The sequence below is a fragment of the Lepisma saccharinum genome, chromosome 27 (genome assembly GCF_977018435.1).
Source record: "Lepisma saccharinum chromosome 27, izLepSacc3.1, whole genome shotgun sequence".
NCBI classification, from domain to species: Eukaryota; Metazoa; Arthropoda; class Insecta; order Zygentoma; family Lepismatidae; genus Lepisma; species Lepisma saccharinum.
In genome coordinates this window covers 55,372,092-55,394,238 of record NC_139255.1, presented here as the reverse complement: position 1 = coordinate 55,394,238, position 22,147 = coordinate 55,372,092, and the positions used below count along the sequence as shown (strand labels likewise).

The 22,147-nt window shown below is 37.0% G+C and overlaps 1 protein-coding gene across 1 annotated transcript in view; it reads left to right on the top strand.

Moving 5' to 3' along the window:
* Nucleotides 1-5,266, top strand: part of LOC145980326 (PHAF1 protein CG7083) — a 63,084-nt gene extending 57,818 nt beyond the window's left edge. The window contains exon 11 of the mRNA XM_083113358.1: nt 244-5,266. Within this exon, the coding sequence (XP_082969484.1) occupies nt 244-312 (69 nt within the window). The 3' untranslated portion in view covers nt 313-5,266. The remainder of the gene's footprint in view (nt 1-243) is intronic.
* Nucleotides 5,267-22,147: the final 16,881 nt, after the last annotated feature.

Sequence of the window (22,147 nt, the reverse complement as noted above, 5' to 3'; positions counted from 1 at the left end):
TTGTAATTTTTTTTAAAAAAAAACTGAAAATTTGGAAGGGCAAGTGCCCCCTCACCCCCACTAAGTTATGCTTATGACATCAGCATCGCTATTGACTGAGCTCTCAGTCTAAGTAGTTGGCATGCATTTGTTAAGTGATTGTTGAATAAAGGTATTCGTACGGAGGAAAAACTAAACTTCACATTTTAATGTTTTTTAATATTAGCAGCAACAATAATAAACATTCTGTTCTCTTTACCACAGGTGATGCCAAACAATTACATTGCATCAGTCACGCTGTATGCATCAGAATCTTCGCATCAAGACGTATGACAGTGGCTTTCTGCCACCTGTCTGGTGTTGACAGGGAGGTATTGGCAATTTTGAAGTGTTTTCATTATTAATGTTATTCACTGTCGTTAGAACTTGATTTAGCTTCTGGATAAAAGCAAGAAAAAAAAATATAAAAGAAAGAAAAAAAGAATATTGTCTCTAGTGAAGGATATAGTATTTATTTTTTGTGTAAAGATTATTATTGTAGATATCTGCTGCTGTTTATGCCTTATATGTGTGTTACATGTGTGTGTATATAGGGCAAAAATTGTTTCAGGGATTCCTTTTTCTACTCACAAACTGGGTTATAATCCACAGCAGTGTGTTGCATAAGTCGTTACCCTATTTCTGTGTGGTACAGTTGCGTAAAGTGTCGGGTTTTTTTTTCTTCCAAAGAATTGCTTTTCTAAGGGACCATTGAGGTGTTTATAGTTACAGCAATCAAAGTTGCCCTCAGATATTTGTATTCTCGTCCATTCTAGAGGTGATAGTGTCTCAGTTCATAGCCGAAATTTTCAGTGTTGTGTGAACTGCATTTCGAAAACTATTTTAATTCTACTAGTCAGTTTTATTATTTAAAAAAATCAATTCTTAATACTTCACCAAAGATGTTTAGAATTGTTAATAACTTGTTGCGGAAGGAAACAATAACTCCCTGGTGATACAATGTGAAGGTAACTAAGTTGGTGGCATTGGTGGGCAACGTAAAATGGTGGTGGCAAGAAAATATGGTAAAATGATTTTTCCTTTCCTGTTTCGCCTATATGCATACAGTAGGAACATTAGAAGGTAGTACGATTAGTCTAAGTATCCTATTTTGTTACTTTCTAAATAAATATGCAGAGAAAATAAGTTAGCAGTTGCATTGTTTCTAAATATTCTGCTATGCCTAGAACTACTGGACTGAAACTTCCTCAAACAGACTAGTTTTGGCTCAAGTTCTTTTTATAAACAATAAAGTGTGAATTAACCCTTTATCGGTTGCATCTGGAAAAGTAACACAATCGGTCATGCTATATCTGTGAGGTACTAGTGTTTTTACTAATATATTCATGATTACTTTTTCATTTTCACTTAATTTTATTGTAGTCCTACTTGTAATGATTCTTAAACACCTTAATAACATAAGTTTATTGTCACCTTACAAACATTTATTTATGCGTGTCACTCTGCTGTTCACCGCACTGGTCATCACATGCCAGTTTCGTCTCCTAATCACTATCTTTTTATGTTATTGCAATCGCTGACAGAATTTTCAACGCTGATATAATCGTTTTCTCTGCTGCAGCAGTCCATTCTGCAAGCAGACTGTGCTACCACTAAACCAAACTAAATTGGTTGCTCTGTGTGTCTCGGAGCTTACTAAATCCAGACAAGACGGGGCACCAGGCTGAGAATGTGGTCGCCTGTATTCAGCCAAAGAGAGAAGCAGCTACGGATAAGCTTAGTACTGCACACCTAATTGCTTCCGAGAATATAAACAATTTTAGCTGCATGTACCTCAGAGATAAGGCACGACCAATGTAGGTTTAAGTTTTATTTCTTCTGTGGTACACTTTTATTATCTATATATTTGAATAACATGCACCAGATAATGAAAACGAAATAAAATCGCAACACATCTTGTTTTATCTTCGAAATCTTCGGACTGACCTCAAGTCTTGCTGAAGTGTTGAGCTCTGAGAATGAAATTGAAATGTTTTACTTTGTGTTTCGTGTTGCATATAGGCAAGGCAGTGAAGTTTTTCTTGTGAAGTGATTTTTTTTTATGTCAGAAGTAAGTTTTGTGCCAAAGATGCATGCCATGGATCCAACATATGTACAATAGGGTGGGGGAAACTGTGGAAGAACTAGAAAAAAGCTACCCTATTTTCTACTAAACCCTATCATAACATTTTTAACATCAAAAAGAAAGAAAATAACATTCAAAAATAAAATTCTTTAACATTGATACAGTTTTTATGCGAGACACTGACTACAACAGTTGTCAAGAGTTTTGATTTTGAGGCAGGCAAAATATGTAGATCTTGTCTTGTATTTTCACTTACGTTATCACGATCACAAAGGTAATTTGTGTTTTGGCTAAGGGTCTTTGGTGAAAGGATAATGTTGTGTTTAAATGCTGTGTCTGTAAATTAATTCACAGAATATGTTATTGCGAGGTTTTAATCCAGTAATGTGAGAAGTTTTGACTTCTCAGGACCTTGGATGAAGTGTCTAAATATTTGCAAATTAGAACTTTGTGCAAGAAGTCTTACTGCACGTATTTGTTTATTAGTTGCTGTATAAATAGCACAATTATAATGACACTTTACATAGTCACTGTTGTAAATTTTATTTTCATTTCATCAGAGTGAGACTTAGTAATTAGTAGAATTAATGTATAAGTTATTTATTTATTGTTTCTCATACAATATAAGAAAATCACATATTCGACTTGCATAAAAATATTACTTCTTTACCAAACTATATAGGTATCTGAGGGCCGAAAATTTATTTCTGAACAATAACCAATAACAATACGTTTGTACATAAAGTGTAGTTGTAGTGTGAACATTTATGCATAGAACACTATAGTTATTATTTTCAATGGTAGATCTCTCTTAAAGGAAATAAGCAAATTGTGTTATGTTTCTTGTTAAAAAGGAAAGTGCACGTGCACATACTCGAAACATTACATCATATATGAATAATGAAAAAAATGTGTACTACGAGAAATAGAAGTTAAGGAACTGTGTAAATATAAAATTGTTCTAGACCATAATATTTTATTGCCATGAAACCAGAAAGGTTCTTACACAATATGTATAATGTAATCCAACTTGCAGGGTTATCTTGCGTAGTTAAGCACGATGTTGATTTCTGGAGCGAGATGCGTGTGTGCATGGGCGTGCATATTAATTTATAATGTTTGTGTACATGTGAATATACGATGTGCTGGTTTTTATGAAATGTTGTGCTATATCATGGTAGTAAAAAAATGTTTTCTTGTAAAAATTTGGTTGTGCTAATTGCAGAACGAAAACATTGTGTATGTAGGAGATTAAGGTAAGTATTTAAAAAAGAAACAAAAGCTACTGGTCAAGCTGATGTCGTATTTCAAGTAGAAAGAAAGTGAGAAGAGAAAGGATGTGTAAGGAAAATTTTGTAAGTCAAAGTAATTGGCACATTCTTTGTCTCCAAATAACTGTTCTTTCCACTCTAACACTTTCTCCAAGGAAACATATAGGCTGTGTACAAATACTACAGATTGAAATGAGTGATTGTGTAAAAGCTGACACTTTTCATTAATCATTGTGCATTTTAATTTGCATTACTTACAAGCTGTGGCTGAAAATTGCATGTGTGAATTGTTCAACCGGTGATCAGCTTATACTATCTTTTACACCAATGGTGTTAAAAATTAGAACACTGAGGAGCTTTCTGAAATATTCGCATAGTGTATCTATTTTGTGTGGACCTATTTATGTTTTATGGAAGGTAATATCCTTGACCGTACACAAAACCCCTTTGCTTATGTGGCATTACTTTATTTAGGTGCAGTGTTGAGTATCATGGTTCTGCACAGTCTGCTGGCTTTTAGTATTGTCTCTAAATTGTGCATATAAAAAACGTTTCAGTTCTGAACAGTGTCATTAGTTACGAAGAATAAGCTTTAAAATTTGAATATTTTTTGTACTAAGATGAATTTTTCACGATTCCACGGTCTACAGAAATAAAGTGCAGGTTAGGTTGGGCCTGAATAAATATATAGCTAAACAGCATTGTCATCGCCTTGTAATCAAGGGGTCCCGTGTTGGATACCTGGTGGAGGCACATAGTGGTTCGGATCCCACTTTAAACTGTAGGTCCAGTCTCGATTATCCTTACTGTGCATAAAGTGGACTAACAACACCAACTCAATCAATCATAGCTGTCATTTACTAAAAGATCCATTTCTGTGCAACAATTTTAGCAAGAATTAATGAATATTGTGCATTTCCCAAAGTTCACAGAATGCTCTTGCTCTGAACAATGTTCGTAGGCATTTGGCATACCTCGTAAAGTTCTCTAAGACATGGACGTAGAGATTTTTGGTGGCAGGGAGAAAGGGGGGGGGGTCATACATTGATATAAATTCCATAAATAATAACTAAATTACTAAAAAGCTATACAAACAACTTGTTCAGTTTTTATCAAATATATTCTGGTTCTTTGTTAAAACTTTTACCCATCTTATTTCAAGATGTTCGAAAAGTTTGTTGCTTGGTTTCTCACCTGATGGCTAGAAGTATCTAGACTTATCATTTTTCTTCATCTATATTCATGCATATTCAAACTCAATAATAACTGAATCAAAATGAAGAAAGAAATGCTTAGTTCTGATCTGGTCGCCAGTGGTGGTGCCAAAAAAAAAAAGTGGTAGGGAGCAGTCGCATTTAAAATAATACTAAATACATTACTCAAAAGTGCATAAACATAACATAACCTGTGGTGCAACTGCCCATTGAGGGCCCGGGCCTACGTACCGACTGCCGACCTCACTCCCACCTGATCCTCCTCTCACTCACCCAAGATGCGAGATCATCCAACCTGTTAGGGGGGATGGTGTGTGGTCAGCACAATTAACTCTCCCTGTTGTTTTAGGTCTCCATGACCGGGTTACGCTACTCATTCGCAGCTCCCCAATTTCCTCACGATGGTGGGTGGCCACTGGTCCCATACACTGGCCGAAATCTCAGGATTACCCTTCCACCAGGAGACTCGAAACAGCATATAGCCCGAGTCCAAAGCCTGACGCCTTAGACCGCACGGTCACAGTGGAGGACATTATCTAGCCAAAAGTGGCAGTAAAGCGATTGTAAATAAAAAATGCAAATAAACAGTGTAAATTGTAGCCTCCCCCCATCATCGTTATGCATGTGCACAAGATATCTATTATATTCAAGTCTGACCTGGCCCGTAGCTAGAATTGATCTCGGGGGGAGGGGGGCACAGGTTATCTGGGGGGCTTTGTAAACAAAGTCCATTTTTAAAAAGTTTAACAGTGTAAAATGCAGGTAAATTATGTGCATGTGTGTGGGAGGGGGGTCAATAAGTTACATAAAATTTAGAAATATACAAAAACATCACTTGAAGTGTTGATTGACTGCTATTGAAATCACCCCTTACTACACAATCCATACTACTTTTGATGATTACAGATATTTATAATGACAAAAAAATTGTACTATATTCAATCATAGTGCCTACTATACATTCCACCCCTGGCCGAAGCAATGAAACTCCCCTCCGTTACCAAAAATCTGTTGACCTTTGGCGCAGATGCGGAGGGAATTTGCATGATGCCATCAAAGTCACAGATTTTTGCCTAAAAGGGAGGTTGCAACAGCAGTAACGAAGGTACGGATAAATAATGTAATAGCTGCTGTTCATGTTTTGTGAATTTATACTTCACCAAAGTTGTGAGCAAAATAATATCTGCTATCTACATTTTCACTCTTCACTGTAAACTAACCTTTACAATATAGTTTTACCTAATGTCAAGGGGGGGGGTGACGGCAGTGCCCCTGTCTGGCTATGGCCCTGAGTCTGACTTGTACAAATTCTTGTGCATCTGATCGGCTCCAATTTAAAATGCAAAATGGGGAAATGTATGGCCCAAAACAAGTTTGAAACCTTCGGTTGTTTTGAACGCAGCACTGTAGAAAGACCGTGTGTAAAAAAGTGTTGAATTCTTCATTCGTATTTTGGAAAGAATTTAAGAAAAAATTTTGGTAATTTCCACACTTCAGAACTGAACCGTTCTAGAACAGTAAGATTTTGATCTGAAATACTGTGATGTAGAATAGGGTCGTCAGTAAAACAATATACTAATGAATATATGTGCATGTATTTGCTCAAACTTTTAATAGTACCTCACATTTTTTTTTTAGTTTCCGAAAAACATGCATGCATATAGTAATAGTGTATGAATAATTGATGCAGTTAGAAAATACTACTAAATACACGGATGCTTCACACACAACACATGGCACCCCTGTTTTCTTCCTTTTGTTATGTGTACACAAAGTGCTATTATATTTTCAGGGTGTAAGAAAATGATAAAATGTTTTAATTCATTTTGTATCTTTACTTGGGTGAAAGCCTTATCGTGACTGTGCCAATGTGATGAAAAAAAATAGACTGTTTTATATATTAGTGTGCATGTAAAAGAACGCAGGAAAAAAAAGACAGTCCATGCTTAGAAAAATGTTTCATGTGATAAGACTGCAGACAGTAAATGTGATGTTTGAAACCCCAGTTTGTATAATACAAAAGAAAAAAAATTGTGAGATTATATAACTATACATGTTTCTTTTTAATTGAGTAGTAATGATACTGCTTTTTTGTTTCATGTAAATAGAAATTTCCGAGAGGGGAAAGTACTTCGAAGTGGTTAGGAAAGTTGTTTGAAGTTTCTTTTTGTCATCTCAAAATGTACCTGGAAATTTCAGTGTTAAGGCAAGTATTTGTGAAAAGTTCTCTGTGCCACTAGGGTGTATTGCAGGTATAAGACTTCAGGAATAAGATTATTTTTTGTTTTTGTTGAAAGATCAGAGTTGGCATATATCATGTGGATAGATTGTGTTGTGCATGCCCACCATTTCTAAGAAAGGTAAGAAAAATATGGTACGTTCAAGAAAACATTGCAAAATATGGGACTAACTATAACTACTCCCTTATTACCCCCTCCCCAATTTAAAAGAAACTTGACACACCAGTAGGGGTTAATCCAGCAGAATTTTCCATCTGGATGTGTGTAAGTTCGTAATTAGGTAATTTAGACCTTTCTGGAAAATTGTAGGGGTATTTGAATTTTTTTCTGAGGGTGGGATTTAGTAATGGTGTGTGGATAGATCACTGCATGCTACTAGAAGTATGTGAAATTGAAGAAAGGTATAAGTGATGATTGGTGTTTTGGCTAAATTACTTTCATCTATTCATGGTGCAAGATCTGGCAAGTAGGCTGGATGGGCCACAGCCAGATGTGGCCTTGTGACTTTTTTCATATGTGAGCTGGAGCATTGTCATGAAGCAGTCACACATTTTTACAGCATTCTATGACCTCAGTTTTGTAGCAGAAAAACCTAAATGTAGTTTTCATCAAATAGGTGATTAATAAAAAAATAGATTGATTGCGAGGCTCTCGGTGTCATGATAAAAAACTTCAAGAAACTTGTGTTGAAGATCCATGGGAATTAGTTATGTTGTAGGTGGAAATTAATATTCATTACATGAGGTTTCTTCCATAACTATGATTGAAACTTGAGAGTCCTTAATTTACTTCGAGATACACTTCTCTTGTTTTGCTTCCACTGCTTTGTTATGAATGGAATCAGATGTCTTAGTAGGATGTGTGAAGAGTCCAATTAGCTGATTATCATGACTAAGGCTTAGAAATAAACCGTGTGAAAATTTCCATATTTCAGAAGTTGAAATGTTGGTAATGTAGTGGCATATTTACAACCAAGTAGGCATTCTTTCTTAGCACAGTGAAGCTGGATGTGTGATCAAAGTGTACGGCTGTTGACAGCATCCTTTTCAGGGTGGGGGGATGGGGGAAGATAGAATCAAATAAATGCCTATTCTTTTATTCTTGTATCTGCAAAATTATTACTCTATAAAGTTGAAATAATAGGGATAGCATTTGCGAAATAATTTTATTTTTGCCTTTTCTTTTTCCTCCAAAAAATTCACAGTATTTGAAGTATTTCCAGTGATTTATTTTGAATTCATGCTTTAGGTCGCAGAAGTAATTGATGTGGATTAGTTTTGTAACTGTTTAAAATTTTAGTAGTGCATTCTAATGTATAATATATATTTTGCTTTATGTTAGATGTGTATTTTACTATGTATATTACTAATCATAGAATGTAGGACTCTACTGTACATACTTATAAATATATATTTCATATGTTAATTTAATGTATCACACCGCAAACAGATCTCGATTATAAACCAAAAAAAGGTAGTTTTTTTCTTGTTATTTTATGGCTATGCAACAAGAAGTACTTACAATAATACAAGGGTTTTATTATAATAATTTATTCAGAGAGCTGGAAAGGTTAATATAGACACACAAATGTAATAACAATATATTAACAATCGAGATACAATTGATAGAATTGGTTTAATGGAAACATGTAAGGCATCCAAGATTTGAAAATATTCAAATATTGCAATTATTCATTTGCCTGTAGTTTGTAACAGTGCAAAATTTTAATTTAGCTAAGTTAAAGTTTTCAGAGTGTAATATGGACAATGTTCCTTGTAAGAAATTAGCAGACAGGTGCAGTGTTGCCAACTCTACATGTTTTTATGAAAAAGTTTATTCATTTTTTGAGTAAGAAAAAGCTCCATCCAAGAAACTAGTAATTGATATTGATGCAGGTAAAAAATATCTTGATGAGAGAAAGTTATACTCGCACATTTCGCCACTGGTGCCAGTTTGATTTGTTTCATTGCAAACTTGCCCATAGCACATTGTAATGAAGTTTGTGAACATATGTTTCTTTAATGGCAAACATACAAAAAGAAACATCACTCCTTGGTGGATTCATATGTATAGAAATTGCCAGAAAATTTGAAGTTGTTGGACTTCTGTTTCTGTTTTACTTGCATTGGTGTTTTATTTCTATTATATCTAATTAATATATAACAAAATATATATATATATATACAATAAATAAAAATTTTCGCAGTTAACCAGTTCAAATTTTCAGAATACGTCACTGCTAATTGAACTAAAGCGAATGAGCAAACTTCAAAAATATATTTGTGTCTTTTTCTGTTGAGAGCCAATCAGCTTGGTCCAGTTGCCATGATGCGGGAAATTCTCGTGGTATTCTGCGTTGCCAAATTTTTTGTTTAGAGTCGTTTTCGAAACAAGTGGCACCTTCAACAATGCCAAGCACGGCAAAGTCTAATGGTTGCTGCCACGTAACAAGGAAATGGGTCTCCGTTTCCCTGCCTCTCCCTGAAATGCGAGCAAAGGGTGCACATTGACAGCAAAAGGTGTTGTGTAGGACTGGTCAAAAATCAGGCATGTAGCAACATCGCTTTTCCTCCCTTGAAACTCTCACAACTGGAGACGAAAAAGTCTGGGTTTCCTGAACTTTGTTCTTTGGTCGATTGGGCTTTAGTTCAGTGGGACAACTCTAGCTTTCTGACCAAGAAAGATAGTGACTAGCTTTTGGGCTAATTGTAAAAAATGCTGCCTAACTAGAACACACAAATAGTTATCAAAAGCTTCTCAAATGTCTCTTGGACAGATTTGCAATAAAACAGTCGATCAGGATGTCTCAATGAGACCACAAAATTATAGAATTTAAATCAATCTAAACTTGCATTTACCATTTCCTAAAACCCGAATAGCCAATGTTACGGTAAACTAGATTTCTGGCCATACATAACTCTTTATTAGACCTTCCAGCTCTTGTTTTATGCTGTAACAGAGCATGTCACATAATAATATTATTGGAGCATCTATAAAACTCAATAGCTATGGAGGGAGTTATTTTTCCTTGATGTAAGGATACTATGTGATATAGACAAGTTTAGTATTGTGGTAGTCCTTATACAATTAATTTTTATTGTTAATTTTACCTAGATGAAGGATAGCTACATTGGAATGACTGAAGTTGAGTGTTTGTATATGTTTGTAGGCGTTTGGAATTCCAATCGTTGATAAGAATTTGAATATTCTGTATGTTTTTTAATGACACTGTAATGTATCTGCAATATAAATAATTATGTACATGTATATATTGTATAGTTAGAAATATTTCAAGTAGCATTCCTAACATAACTATTGAGTAATAAAGTGTGATGTTGTGTTCATAATCTCAATAAAAATTTTCACTTGTATAACATTACATGTTTTATTGTTTGCTAACCCTTGGAACAAAATTAATGAAAAAGTCATGAAACAACAAATTAATGTGCAACTAAAGTCAATAAAGCAAAGGCAAACATTGGAACTCCTTACCAGTGTGTTGACATCAGATACTGAGATATGCGATTTGACTGTCTATGCGAGTCAATGGCGATTTTCTCCATGTCACTGCATTTACTGCTGGTAAACCAGCTTCTTGCACATATTTTTATAGGTCTATCTCTAGGGAGCGGAAGTTTATGAAATGTCACCTTTTTTCTGACATCACCGACACGATGCTCATTAAATATACACAATATTACACTTAGTCTAGAACCCACAAAAGGTAATTTTAAAGTGCATTTTTTTGCCAATTTTCAGGTTTTAGGTAATTTTCCCTGATTTTCAGCATTTTTCCATAATTTTTCGCAATATTCGGTGTATTGTTTCATCATATTTTCATATTTTGTCACTTTTTTCATTTTGGTAATATTCTTGAGTCTATTCACCAAGGTGACATATATATATCTCGCAGGATTGCAATTTACAAGCAAAAGAAATGCTGAACTGGTGACAGTCTTTGTTGTGTCGGGGGAAAGTACCAGGTGTCTGTCTGGGGCAAACTCGAATTTAAGATCAGATAAGGAGATTGCATTTCCTTTTCATTTAAATTTTTAACCCGAAACTAATAAATTTAATGGTCATTTTTTGCATTTTTTACCCATTTTTAGGACATTCTATAGGTCATATACCTATATTTTTTAGGTCATCGACTTCCGCTCCCTATTTATCTCTAATATATGGGTAACTGCTCATTACATATTATGCAAACTATTTAAACAAGCTTCTAAACCAGAATTTAAGTAAATTATTTCAAAAACTTAAAAGACTGGTTTATGTAAGCCAGTGATCATTCTTCATCACACCTTTTTCAGAACTGGGTTTCCTCCCCCATTTGGACAGGGAGAGGTCAAAAGAGCAGAAAACAAAGTGGGAGACACTATTAAAAAAAAAATTAAAAAAAGTCTGGTCAGTTTCACAGCTGCAAACAGTGTTGTCGGGAGAACAATGCTTGTTCTTCCTGTTTTCTGTGCTGCACTTGGCAGAAGCAGTGTTGCTACATGAAGGAAATTTCCCTTGGTGAAGGGGAATGCAGGTCAAATTTCAGGTACAAAGGGGAATTCTATTAAAAATGTGGAAGTTGTTGGACTTATCTTTTTTTGTTGGAGATTTATTTCTATTGTATCTAATTAATCTACATAGGGTGTATAATTAATATATACAATAAAAAAGAATTGTTGCAGTAAACCATGTCAAATTGCTTCCATGCACTGACGGAACTGCAGACAATGCATGGTTTACTGTTCCAAGTCTGAGCTTACCGTTTCCTTCACGAGTGGAATTTGAATCCTTGCTACCACATTCACAGCAGAGCGAAGGGCCTGCCAATTGGTCGCACACAGCCAAATGCCTTTGGTGCAAGTGCATGTATTTCTGATGGGAAGACAACCAATACATGACAGGTATATCAGATGGTGAACTGAAAACAACCCTCTAAGGATTTGACTAAATCATTGATATTATTACCGTAACCTCTTGAAGGACTTGAACAACAGCATGGTCAGTTGCCACGTTTGCACCAAGCATATTTTGGTGAACAGTAAACAGATGACAGATTATTGAGTTAGCATACAATGTTAATTGAACATTATCAATTTTCTGTCCCGTTCAATTATACTTATGCTGCTGACACTGTGTGGCTCCATGGTCACATCACCCACCCTCGATTTCGAGCACATCTCAAAATATTTTCGTCCAAAATGAAGTTTCTTCTAAGAAAGGGAGTTCCAAACAAGCGCAGAAGATAATTTTTAGAGTTCTACATGCTACGAAACTTACATTTTTAAAACATTAAAATTCCTTACCCACGTAACGTCAATATGGTTTTTCAGGGCTTCCATAATGGATTCATGTCACAGGTGCATGACCCGCTATTCGTTCAGTGCCTGGCCTTGGGATAAACAGGTAAGTTACCTGCTGAGGTTTAATTTTTTTGGTACCTTCCTAATGTTTCAGTGTGGAAAATGTGTTGGGCAGGTGGCTCCGGGCAGTCTCTAACATGCCTTCCAAAGGGACTCTAGAGAAAGGTGGGGCAGCGATAGTGGGCGGTAGGTTAATTACCCCAGGGGCGGAGCCTGGAATCGGCAGGAAATTTGGACAGCAATTTTCCTGACATTTCTTGGGGTATAGCCCTGAAAAACCGAATTTTACATACATCCATCGGTACGGGTGCTACAAAACTGACATGGCCGCAAGTCGACTTCCACCTCACAACTTCAAACGGCTACATCTCAACTTTAAACGGCTCTACAGTCGTAAATACTTCTTTCCGCGCTCCAGAATTTTGTTCTTCACAATTTGGAACACACAATCTTCATAAAAAAACAAAAAAATCCTTGCGAAATCGAGGGTGCGTGATGTGACCACAGACCCCACTATGTTTCGAGAGAGCATATCTTCTGTCGACTTCAGGTGTACAAATTTATTTTTTGCCAGTGGTGAGGATCGAACCTACGACAGACCTGTGATTTTGCTATTTCAATTTTTTAGTGGAGATACCAGATACCAACTGAGAACACAGGGTTTTGGGGCCATTCCTAAGAAGGCTGCTGCTGTGATTCTCCTTAGTTTTCAAAGAACCAGACCTCCCGCCACTATACTTTTTGTGTAGGGGTACATAAACGATAAAGTTTACATACAGTACAAAACTGTCAAGATTTATGAATTGCAGGCAGCCATTGAAGGAGAATGCACACAAATACTGAATGAAATTATAATTATTTGTGTTGGGGTTCAATTGATTCGAGTTTCCAGCAGTGCCTGGACCAGAACGGTCATCATAATTAATATCCGTATATTGTTAAATTTAATAAATGAACTGTATCTTAATAATAATAAACAATAACTTTGTCAAAGTGTCTATACACATTATTGGGACACCCTGTATATAGACACACCTCCTATTCCTTGGTGCGGTGCATGGTGGAATGACAAAAAGGTGGATGCAGGTGCATGGCTCTCAACCATACGTCAGAGCTCTGACGTCAACATAGTGGCCACAGCCAGGAGACGGTGCTTTTAAGAGGGTGACAAGTGGAGTTTCCGGTTTTGTTCTTTTCTGTAGACCATTGAACTTCTGAGTGTTTCTTCCTTTTTTTGTTGTCTTTGTTTCACATTTAGTGAGAAAAAATGCCTAACTGTGCTATTTACAGCTGTAGCAATCATTACAAAAAGAAGAAAGGAACGAATATCAAGTATTTTGGATTTCCTGTTAAAGAAGAAGAAATTTGTCACAAATGGGTATTGGCTTGCAGGCGGAAGGACAAAATAAACCTCAGAAATAAATGGTAAGCGTTTATCTCTCTCTCTTTATCTATCTATCTATCTATCTATCTATATATCCATCCTTCCGTCTGCAAGCCAATACCCATTTGTGACAAATTTCTTCATCTTAAACAGGAAATCCAAAATACTATATATGCACGTATATGTGCTTTCACGTATCACATTTTACGTTGCTTTTCTGCCTACTTGGGCTGATTGCGGTGATAAGACTTGATGATCATATGAAATTTGATCAAGGGACAAACACAAATACTCTTAACCAGTTCAGGATTCGAACCCGGTAACTTCCGTGGCGATATGGCGAGTCACGAACCCGGCGCCCTCAGTCACCGAAGCGACTCACGCAGTCTTATGTGTGTGTATATTTATGTATATGTATGTATACATATGTGTATATATAGGGTTATTAATGCAGCCTGTGTTATATGCTCTTTCGTGCCTCAAACTTAGTTCTAAGTTTCCAGTGCATATAGTACCGTACCATGAAGGCACATTTTAGAGGATGTGGAGGGTAAGAACCCACACATTCTCGAGCTCGGCCATTTTCGAGGTGATGTAATCAGTACCACGCTCCAGCTGCCTTTACCCCCCATGGTTGCCCCCAAGTGCCCCATTTATTTAAGGCTGGGTGCGCTCCAGAACCGTATTATGCGGGTACAAGACCGGAAATATAACCTGAATCAATCATTTATATATTTCTATATTACGCCGCTTTTCTACCTCTTGGGTTAAATGCGACGATGAGGATGAATGATGAGCCGAAGGAATGGCGATGGGACAGACATGATACAACCATACCTGTCCAATGTCCGAACCTTGGACCTCTGGTTTCGTAGCGTGTTATACTCAGTGGAATTCTAAGGAAGAAAAACTGTAAAAGTAGGGTGAAAAGAAGCAAAGTTGTACGATGCATAAAAAGCCATGTTTAGTTCTTCTAAAACCTTCCAATTATCGAGTTCGTGTTTTAAGTCCACTGCATGCACAGCAAGTCTAATCGGGGATCCGAACCACTATGTGCCTCCATCGGGTATCGAACCCGGGATCCCTTGATTGCAAGGCGACGACGCTACCACTGCTTCATCGAGGAGGCCGAGAAAAACTTACACTTAGTCAGTAAAATTAATATTGAGGGACAAGGCCTGCGAAGAGTTCTTTCATTCGGTTGCGCGTGGTCATCACATCGAGTCCCATTGTTTCGAGAGCAGAATTTGCTTCCATATCGATTTCAAGTACTTCCCAAATTGTCCTCATGATGTTGGAACAGCACAGAAATTTTGAGACTAATACAAGCAGGCGCATACCCAGGGAAGGGGCTCGGGGCTGCACTCCTTTCCCGAAATCCTACAAATATCTGATTTTAATAATGTGCAGTAGTAATTAAATTTACTTCATTAATAGGATTAAACATCTTGTGTATGGTAAGTTGCAATATACCAACAAATTCATCTTCAGCGCATTTACTCCTCCCCCGACCTTTTCGTCTGTAGATGGCGGCTGCCGATAAGGGATAAGCCCCTTCCGAAATCAAATTCTGGCTACCGGCCTGACCACCAGCGATCGAACCTTGAACCTTTCGATTGATTGATTAATTGAACTGGTGTTTTATGTCCACTTTAGGCACAGTAAGGCTAATCGGGACTGGACCTACAGTTTAAAGTGAGATCCGAAGAACTATGTGCCTCCATCGGGAATCGAACCCCGGCAGGTTGTTGAACCTGCCGAAAACAAAGACGAGAGCGTAATTATTTGAGCGTGTGGAAACTTTATTTTATCCAGTGCCATCATATATCAGTTTTCCACACACAAATAAGATTAATTTTAAGAAATTAGACGTGTGCGTATAATTTTTATCGTCATCATTTTCCAAGTGAACAATGAGATGCCATTGATGACTCGGGCCCGCCCTTGAACTAAGAGATACCGGATTCGATTCCGGTATGAACTGTATACATGAGATGCCTAGCTTGAACTCATTACGCACACATTTCATATTTGCGTTGCCAATACTTGTAAACCTGGTTCCAGCACTTTATATCTAAAACCACGGAAAAGGGTTTTATCTACTTCTCAATTTTTTTCCATCAAATTTACAAATCTAAAGACTAATAACATTGTTCTTGGTGTATCAGCCATTAAGCTAATGAGTTCATTCTGCATTTAGTTTCGCGAATAATGGCTGTGTATTTCGCGAGAGTATATCCGTAGACTGTTGGGGGCTAGAGAAGAAAATGATGTTCCTTTCCAATATATTGATTGATTGAGTTTGTGTTTTAATTCCACTTTATACACAGTAAGGCTAATCGGGACTGGTTCTACAGTGGAAAGTGGGATCCGAACCACTATGAGCATCCACAGGGTATCGAACCCGGAACCCCTTGATTACAAGGCGACGATGCTACCATGCGCCACGGAGGAGACCCTTGATCCTTTTCTTTCCAAGACTATATATATACACACACATACATACATATATAATGTATGTATACAGCATAGGCCTATATGGTGTATAAATAGTTTGTTAATTTATAATGGTTTGATAGAAAAATCTTACGTTTGAAGCCCCCCCCCCCAAACTGGTCAACATAGCTACGTCTCTGAAATATTGAGATATTTGACAACGAATATCTTCTAAAATATAGCAGGGTAAAAGTTACAACTTTTACTGTTCCTTTCTAATCAATTTATGACAAAGTTGATTCAAATGTGTAAAATGGTTTTCAAGAAATCGTGTTACGAAGGAACCCCTGTTTTGTTCTCTCCAGGCTTCCAATGTAAGGGAGTTTTAACTTAAGCGCGTTGGATTTCTTTATGCTCTATGTTTTGAAATAAGATTATTTTGTTCTGGTCAACTGAAATCATGCCTAAATGCTATGGAAAGCTGTGAAACTATTATCAGAAAACTAACGGAAGAAATCTAAAATACCACGGCTTGATTGATATAAAAAATGCGGGATTGCTCATTTTTGTGAAAAAGGCATTGTGCGAGATCTAAAAGCAAAACTTTTTAATATTGTATGTAAATGCAAGGGTGTAATAAACGTGACTGCTTCCCGTAAAATATCACTGCACTCTCCACGTTTCTCTTTTAATAGCTTCAACACGTTGTTTTTTTTATATATATATATATATATTTGTCACATATTTGTTTTAATTAGTATTCTGCTCTTTCCGCCACCTGAGCGCAGCAGCTAGGGCTCAAAGGGCAGTGCAGCTACACCGGAAGAAGGCTCGGAAACAGGCCCGTAGCTAGAATTGATCTCCAGGGGGGGGGGGGTTGTAAACCAAGTCAATTTTTTTAAAAAAATAAATGAAGGTAAATTATGTCTGTGTGGGGGGCGCTCATTCATTTATAAATATCATATACTACACAAATACTACATTTTTCTACATCTTTTTAAACAGCTCTTGAAGTGTTAATTGACTGATACCGAAATTGTCCCTTACACACCCCATACTATTTTAGATGATACAGATATGTATATCACACACAAAAAACACACAATATTTAATCACAGTGCCTACAGTATATTCCATCCCCGGCCGAAGCAATTAAACTTCCCTTCCTTCCCAAAACTTGGGAGATGTTGTTGACCTTTGAAGCAGATGCGGAGGGAACTTGCATGATGACATCAAAGTCACAGATTTTTGTCTAAACGGGAGGTTGCAACAGGGACAGTGAAGAAGCTCCCCTATGAAAGAACTTTCTGAAGTCTAGAGAATATTCTAAATACTTGCAGCTACTTCTGCTCACAAACAAAATGAGCGAATGTAATAGATACTGTTCATATTCTGTGGAATTATCCTTAAAGTTGTGAGTTATCTACATTTTCACTCTTCACTGCAAACAAATTATGCAAAATAGTTTACCTAATGTAAAGGGGGGCTGATGGCAGTGCAGGGGGGGCTGAGCCCCCCCTGGTCCCTGCCTGGCTACGGGCCTGCTCGGAAATGGCAGGCCTCAGAAGTTAACTCATACAAATTAAATTAAACAGGTATGTGCTCTCTCTAAATTTAAATCATAGTTCACAAATAATTTGTTAAAAAGTTTTAAAACTATCTGTTTTATTTAATAACGTATTAATTGGTACATTCTTCTCCGGCATAGCTAAAGGCAGTGTCCACACTACCGTTAGGGGGGGACAGGAACGCCCCCCTATTCTCGTTCGACAATTTTTTTCTCTCTCTCTCTCTTATCTGCCCCCAGTAAAACGACAAAAATAAATACATGAATGAATGCTCTTTTAGCCAAAATATGCATTTTTGTGTCGTATGTAACGGAATAATAAACATGATTGCCCCGGGAAAATATGATTTACCCCTCCATCTTTTCTATTCGCGATTAAAATTATCCAATATGCCATCTGCTGGGATTTTCCGGAACCTCTCTATGTAGGATACCGTTGTGTTGAAGTCGTTCAAAGCATGGGAAATATTCGAAGGAGTAACGTCTACTGTTTATAAATCGTTTTGTGGATCAGGACAAGAGAAACGTTTACATGTGTTTCCACCCCGTGGAATCAACAAAATGAAATTTGTAAACAAATCAGGGAAGACAGAGTTGATTGACAGAAGATTGGCATGGGGGATAACATTGCAATGCGGCAAGGAAATTACAAAGAATGCACGAGTCTGTTCACATTATTTGCCGAGAGATGATTCTACATATGTGTGTGGGCCTCCCCGATGGCGCAGTGGTAGCGTCGTCGCCTTGTAATCAAGGGGATCCCAGGTTCGATACCCGGTGGAGGCACAGGTCCAGTCGCGATTAGCCTTACTGTGCATAAAGTGGTCTTAAAACAAAAAATCAATCTATCGATATTACCATGTGAAAGTAAAGTTTTAAATTGTTCTTTATGAATAAAACTTTTTTTAAAAGTCTATTAAGTGTGAAGATAAAAATAGTTTGACGATTAATTACGGTTTGATTCAGTAAGTCATTTTTCAGTGAAGATAGCCTCGACGAAATTGTGAATTATATTATTATTATCCTGTGTCATTATTATTAAGCCAGCCTGCCTCTTTGGGGGAAGAACTGCAACGGACTGTTTACATTTTTCTCCTGCCCAAGCTTTGCAAATACAGGTGAATTACTTTTTAAATCATTTACGAGAGCCCCAGTTACAACCTGAGGTGCAGATGAAACAGCACCTGCTTTGAAGAACCAGTGCGTATACATTAGTTTCGTCTGCGTTTTCCGTGTTATTTTTGCGTATCATAATTAAATGCTTCGTTCTCAACACAGCTTCACCTTCGTTATAGTTCCTGGAATTCACATCGCATTCGCAATATTTAAAAAAATATCGCGTAATTTAAACGTTTCTTCCGTACCCAGCCACGACAACACGCTGCTCTTATGAACTCCTACTGAATGTAAAGAAACTATTTATCCTACTTTGAGCGGAAGCGGCACAAGCGCATATTAAAACATAGATGCCATATGATTGTCATTTTCTGTTTATTTCCTTCTAATGCTGACCTCCGTGGCAAAGTGAAGTACGATGCCAAGAGCCCCCAGGTTCGAATCCCCGCCCGGGCATGGGTCTACTTTTCTTTCATCAATTTCATCATATCATCACGCATCCTCATCTTTGCGATTAGCCATATGTGACAGTTAAGCGAAGCAAATTAAACTAAGTCTATTAATCAATTATTTTTAAAACTCTTTAATTCTTCTTTAGCATGCCACGTTTTTGTTAAAATTATATTACGATTTGTAAAGTGACGAAATTCTAAAGGAGAACACGCAACTTTCTTTGTAGTTCATCGGTCAGAAAGTTTCAGGAATATGGATTTTCAAAATACATTTTTCACATGTACTTTGCCCCTTTTAAAAGTAGCGCGTTTTCAATTATGTTACTAATCATTAAAAGGATGCCTCAATACCAGCGGCGTATACTCTGGGTCACCTAGGTAATCGGAGATGACCCGGCTATAATTTTTTAAAAAGTTGTTTTTTTTATTTCTTCACAATATTCTTCCGAACCAATCTTTGTCACATATTTCTTTCCTTCCAGCGCGCAAATGTTTTCAACCGTTTGCCGCGGAATGTCCGTGAGGCTTTTTCTTCAGCTGGTGGAATCTGGTGACGTCATGGTGAGATTCCACCGGCTCCCTTTAAATCCCTTACGGGAGGGGAAGGAAACACTGCTTCTCAGGCGCGGTTATTCCGTGGCAAGGGTAAGCTCCTTCTGGAGAGAGTCCATCGGTCGCACTCTCCACCCCAGAGCCTTTGCCGTTCCGTCGGCTGGCAGTGGCGCCCTCTTCTGCCATTCTTCCCCGATGGCCTTTGTATCGTAGGAGCTGTGTTGTTTACGACAGGGAAATTTCTCGGGAAAAAAACAGAATTCTGGGTTCACAAATTGCGTACTGAAAAAGAAAGTAGAGAAAATACATCTGAAAATGCGCGAGAAACAGGGAAATCTGAACAACATTTGCGAACCAATTCTATGTTAATTCTCATTTTACATTTGCTTCTGTCTTACTGATCTCTGCTATTTCAACAGATATTGTAAAAGGAAAAAAAAAAACTTTAATATTGAAAATGAAGGTAATTAAATAAATTAAAATTTGAACTAGAAATTCAAGAAATTACACCGACCTCCGTTGCGGAGTGTTAGCACAGCTCCCTACGACGCCAGAGCTACAGGGTTCGAATACCGGCCTGGGTGTTCTTGGTAAATGTCCCTTCATCAATGTCATATCATCACTCGTAGTGATTAGCCAAAAGTGGCAGAAAAGCGACGTCAAATAACAATTTAATCAATCGATTAATGAAGTAATTAAACTATATGCTTACTTTTTTTCATTTTTGTATTTTAAAATGCGTGATTACTTTCTTTGTAGCCTTCGAAACCAGTACTTCTTTCACAGAAATGAATAATTTTTAAAAGGGAAAGCTATGAGAAATAAATTATATATATATACGTACACATAAATTAGTTAATTTAAGTTGTTTTCCCCCGCTTTAGATTAATAATGATCATAAAGATAAAAGATGTATGAATAAAATATATAAACAAAAAAAGCAATGATTCCAACTTATAAAACCTTGCGCATCGCAGGGAATTTAAAGCTGGGAAAGGGAATTTTTCAGCATCCATAGGGAATTTAATTCTGAGTCAAGAAGTAAGGAACCACAATAGAAGATTGGCGCAGGGAATTGAATGCGTGTTGTAGGTGGCTTTGTGCTGTTCTTCCTATTAGCGATTCGAAAATGTTATATTTGTTTAGCTGTTAGTGGTTTAGTATTCGTGCTAGTGATGTGTTTACTGAAGTTAAAAGCAATGGATATAATACAATATTTGCGTGTGAAAAAATTTGGAAGGGGATCTTTTCCGGAGAAATTGGAAATAGTTAATGTAGGTAGGCCAGTAACATCTCTTGTACACAGGTCTTGAACTTAAACTTCCATGTATACAAACAAAAATCGGGAATGCACGAGTAACTGGACACTGGGGTAACTTGAATTTTAGACTTCAATTAATATTGACGGTTTTTATTTCACTACCGCATTCCTTTCATATTCTTTGTTACAGGTTTTTTCTTATAGATTTATTATATTTTCTTGTTTTATTATTTGAAATTCTAAACGTAGATTAACTGCAAGTGCAATCACAACAATTATTCGACAGTGGTCGCAACAATAAGGTAACATTTTTATCACATATATTCATAAATCCTGTATGGATGTTGAGGTAAATTTGCAGGGAGACTTCAGGAGTGGGTGGATGAATCAAGTGTCGGAGATTACCCACTAGTTAAAACCAGGATACGCCACTGCTCAATACCATCTTGGAGGATGACAATTAATATTTCCCCCTCCTAAAAGTAATAATATACTTTCGCTCTCTGAATCTCCCATATAAATGCTAGGGGCCGTTTGCTACAGCTGAGCTCACTCCCTCTCCGGTGACGTCACGCGTTCGTGCAAAATCGGCAATCTTCGGATGGCTATGTACCTTGATGCAGACGTCATACTCTTTAGTTTTCAGGATCGGCTTGCATCCACCTCTGTGATCATTACGTTAGGAATGATTGTGGAAGGTACGGTTGACTGACTCAGCCAGTGAAAGAGGATATTGCAGCCAGCCAGAAGCAGTGTTGCCACATGAAGGGAAATTTCCCTTTTGCAGGAAAATTCGGACCGAAATTTTATCCAAAAGGGAAAAGGCGATTTCGATTAAAAATACCATAATTTCAGGGAAATTTTAAGACATCTGACTACATTATTACAGTTTATGTTAAGTTCCAGTTTCATATTCACATTTTCATTTTTTCTGCTCTCTTGAATATAGCCTGTCCATTTATATTTCTGTTAAGTACATCGCTTTTTTGCATCTTCGGATAATAGTGACGATGAGGATTAACGATTAAATGGATTCCTCCAAATCTGAGACATCTGGTCAGGAAGCGATGAAAGTGACATGTATATGAAAAATTTAACATTTTTTATTCACACGGACATGGACCGACGGAAATACTACTACTACTGCTTCGACAACCACATCCACAACTAATAATAATTATTATTATAGC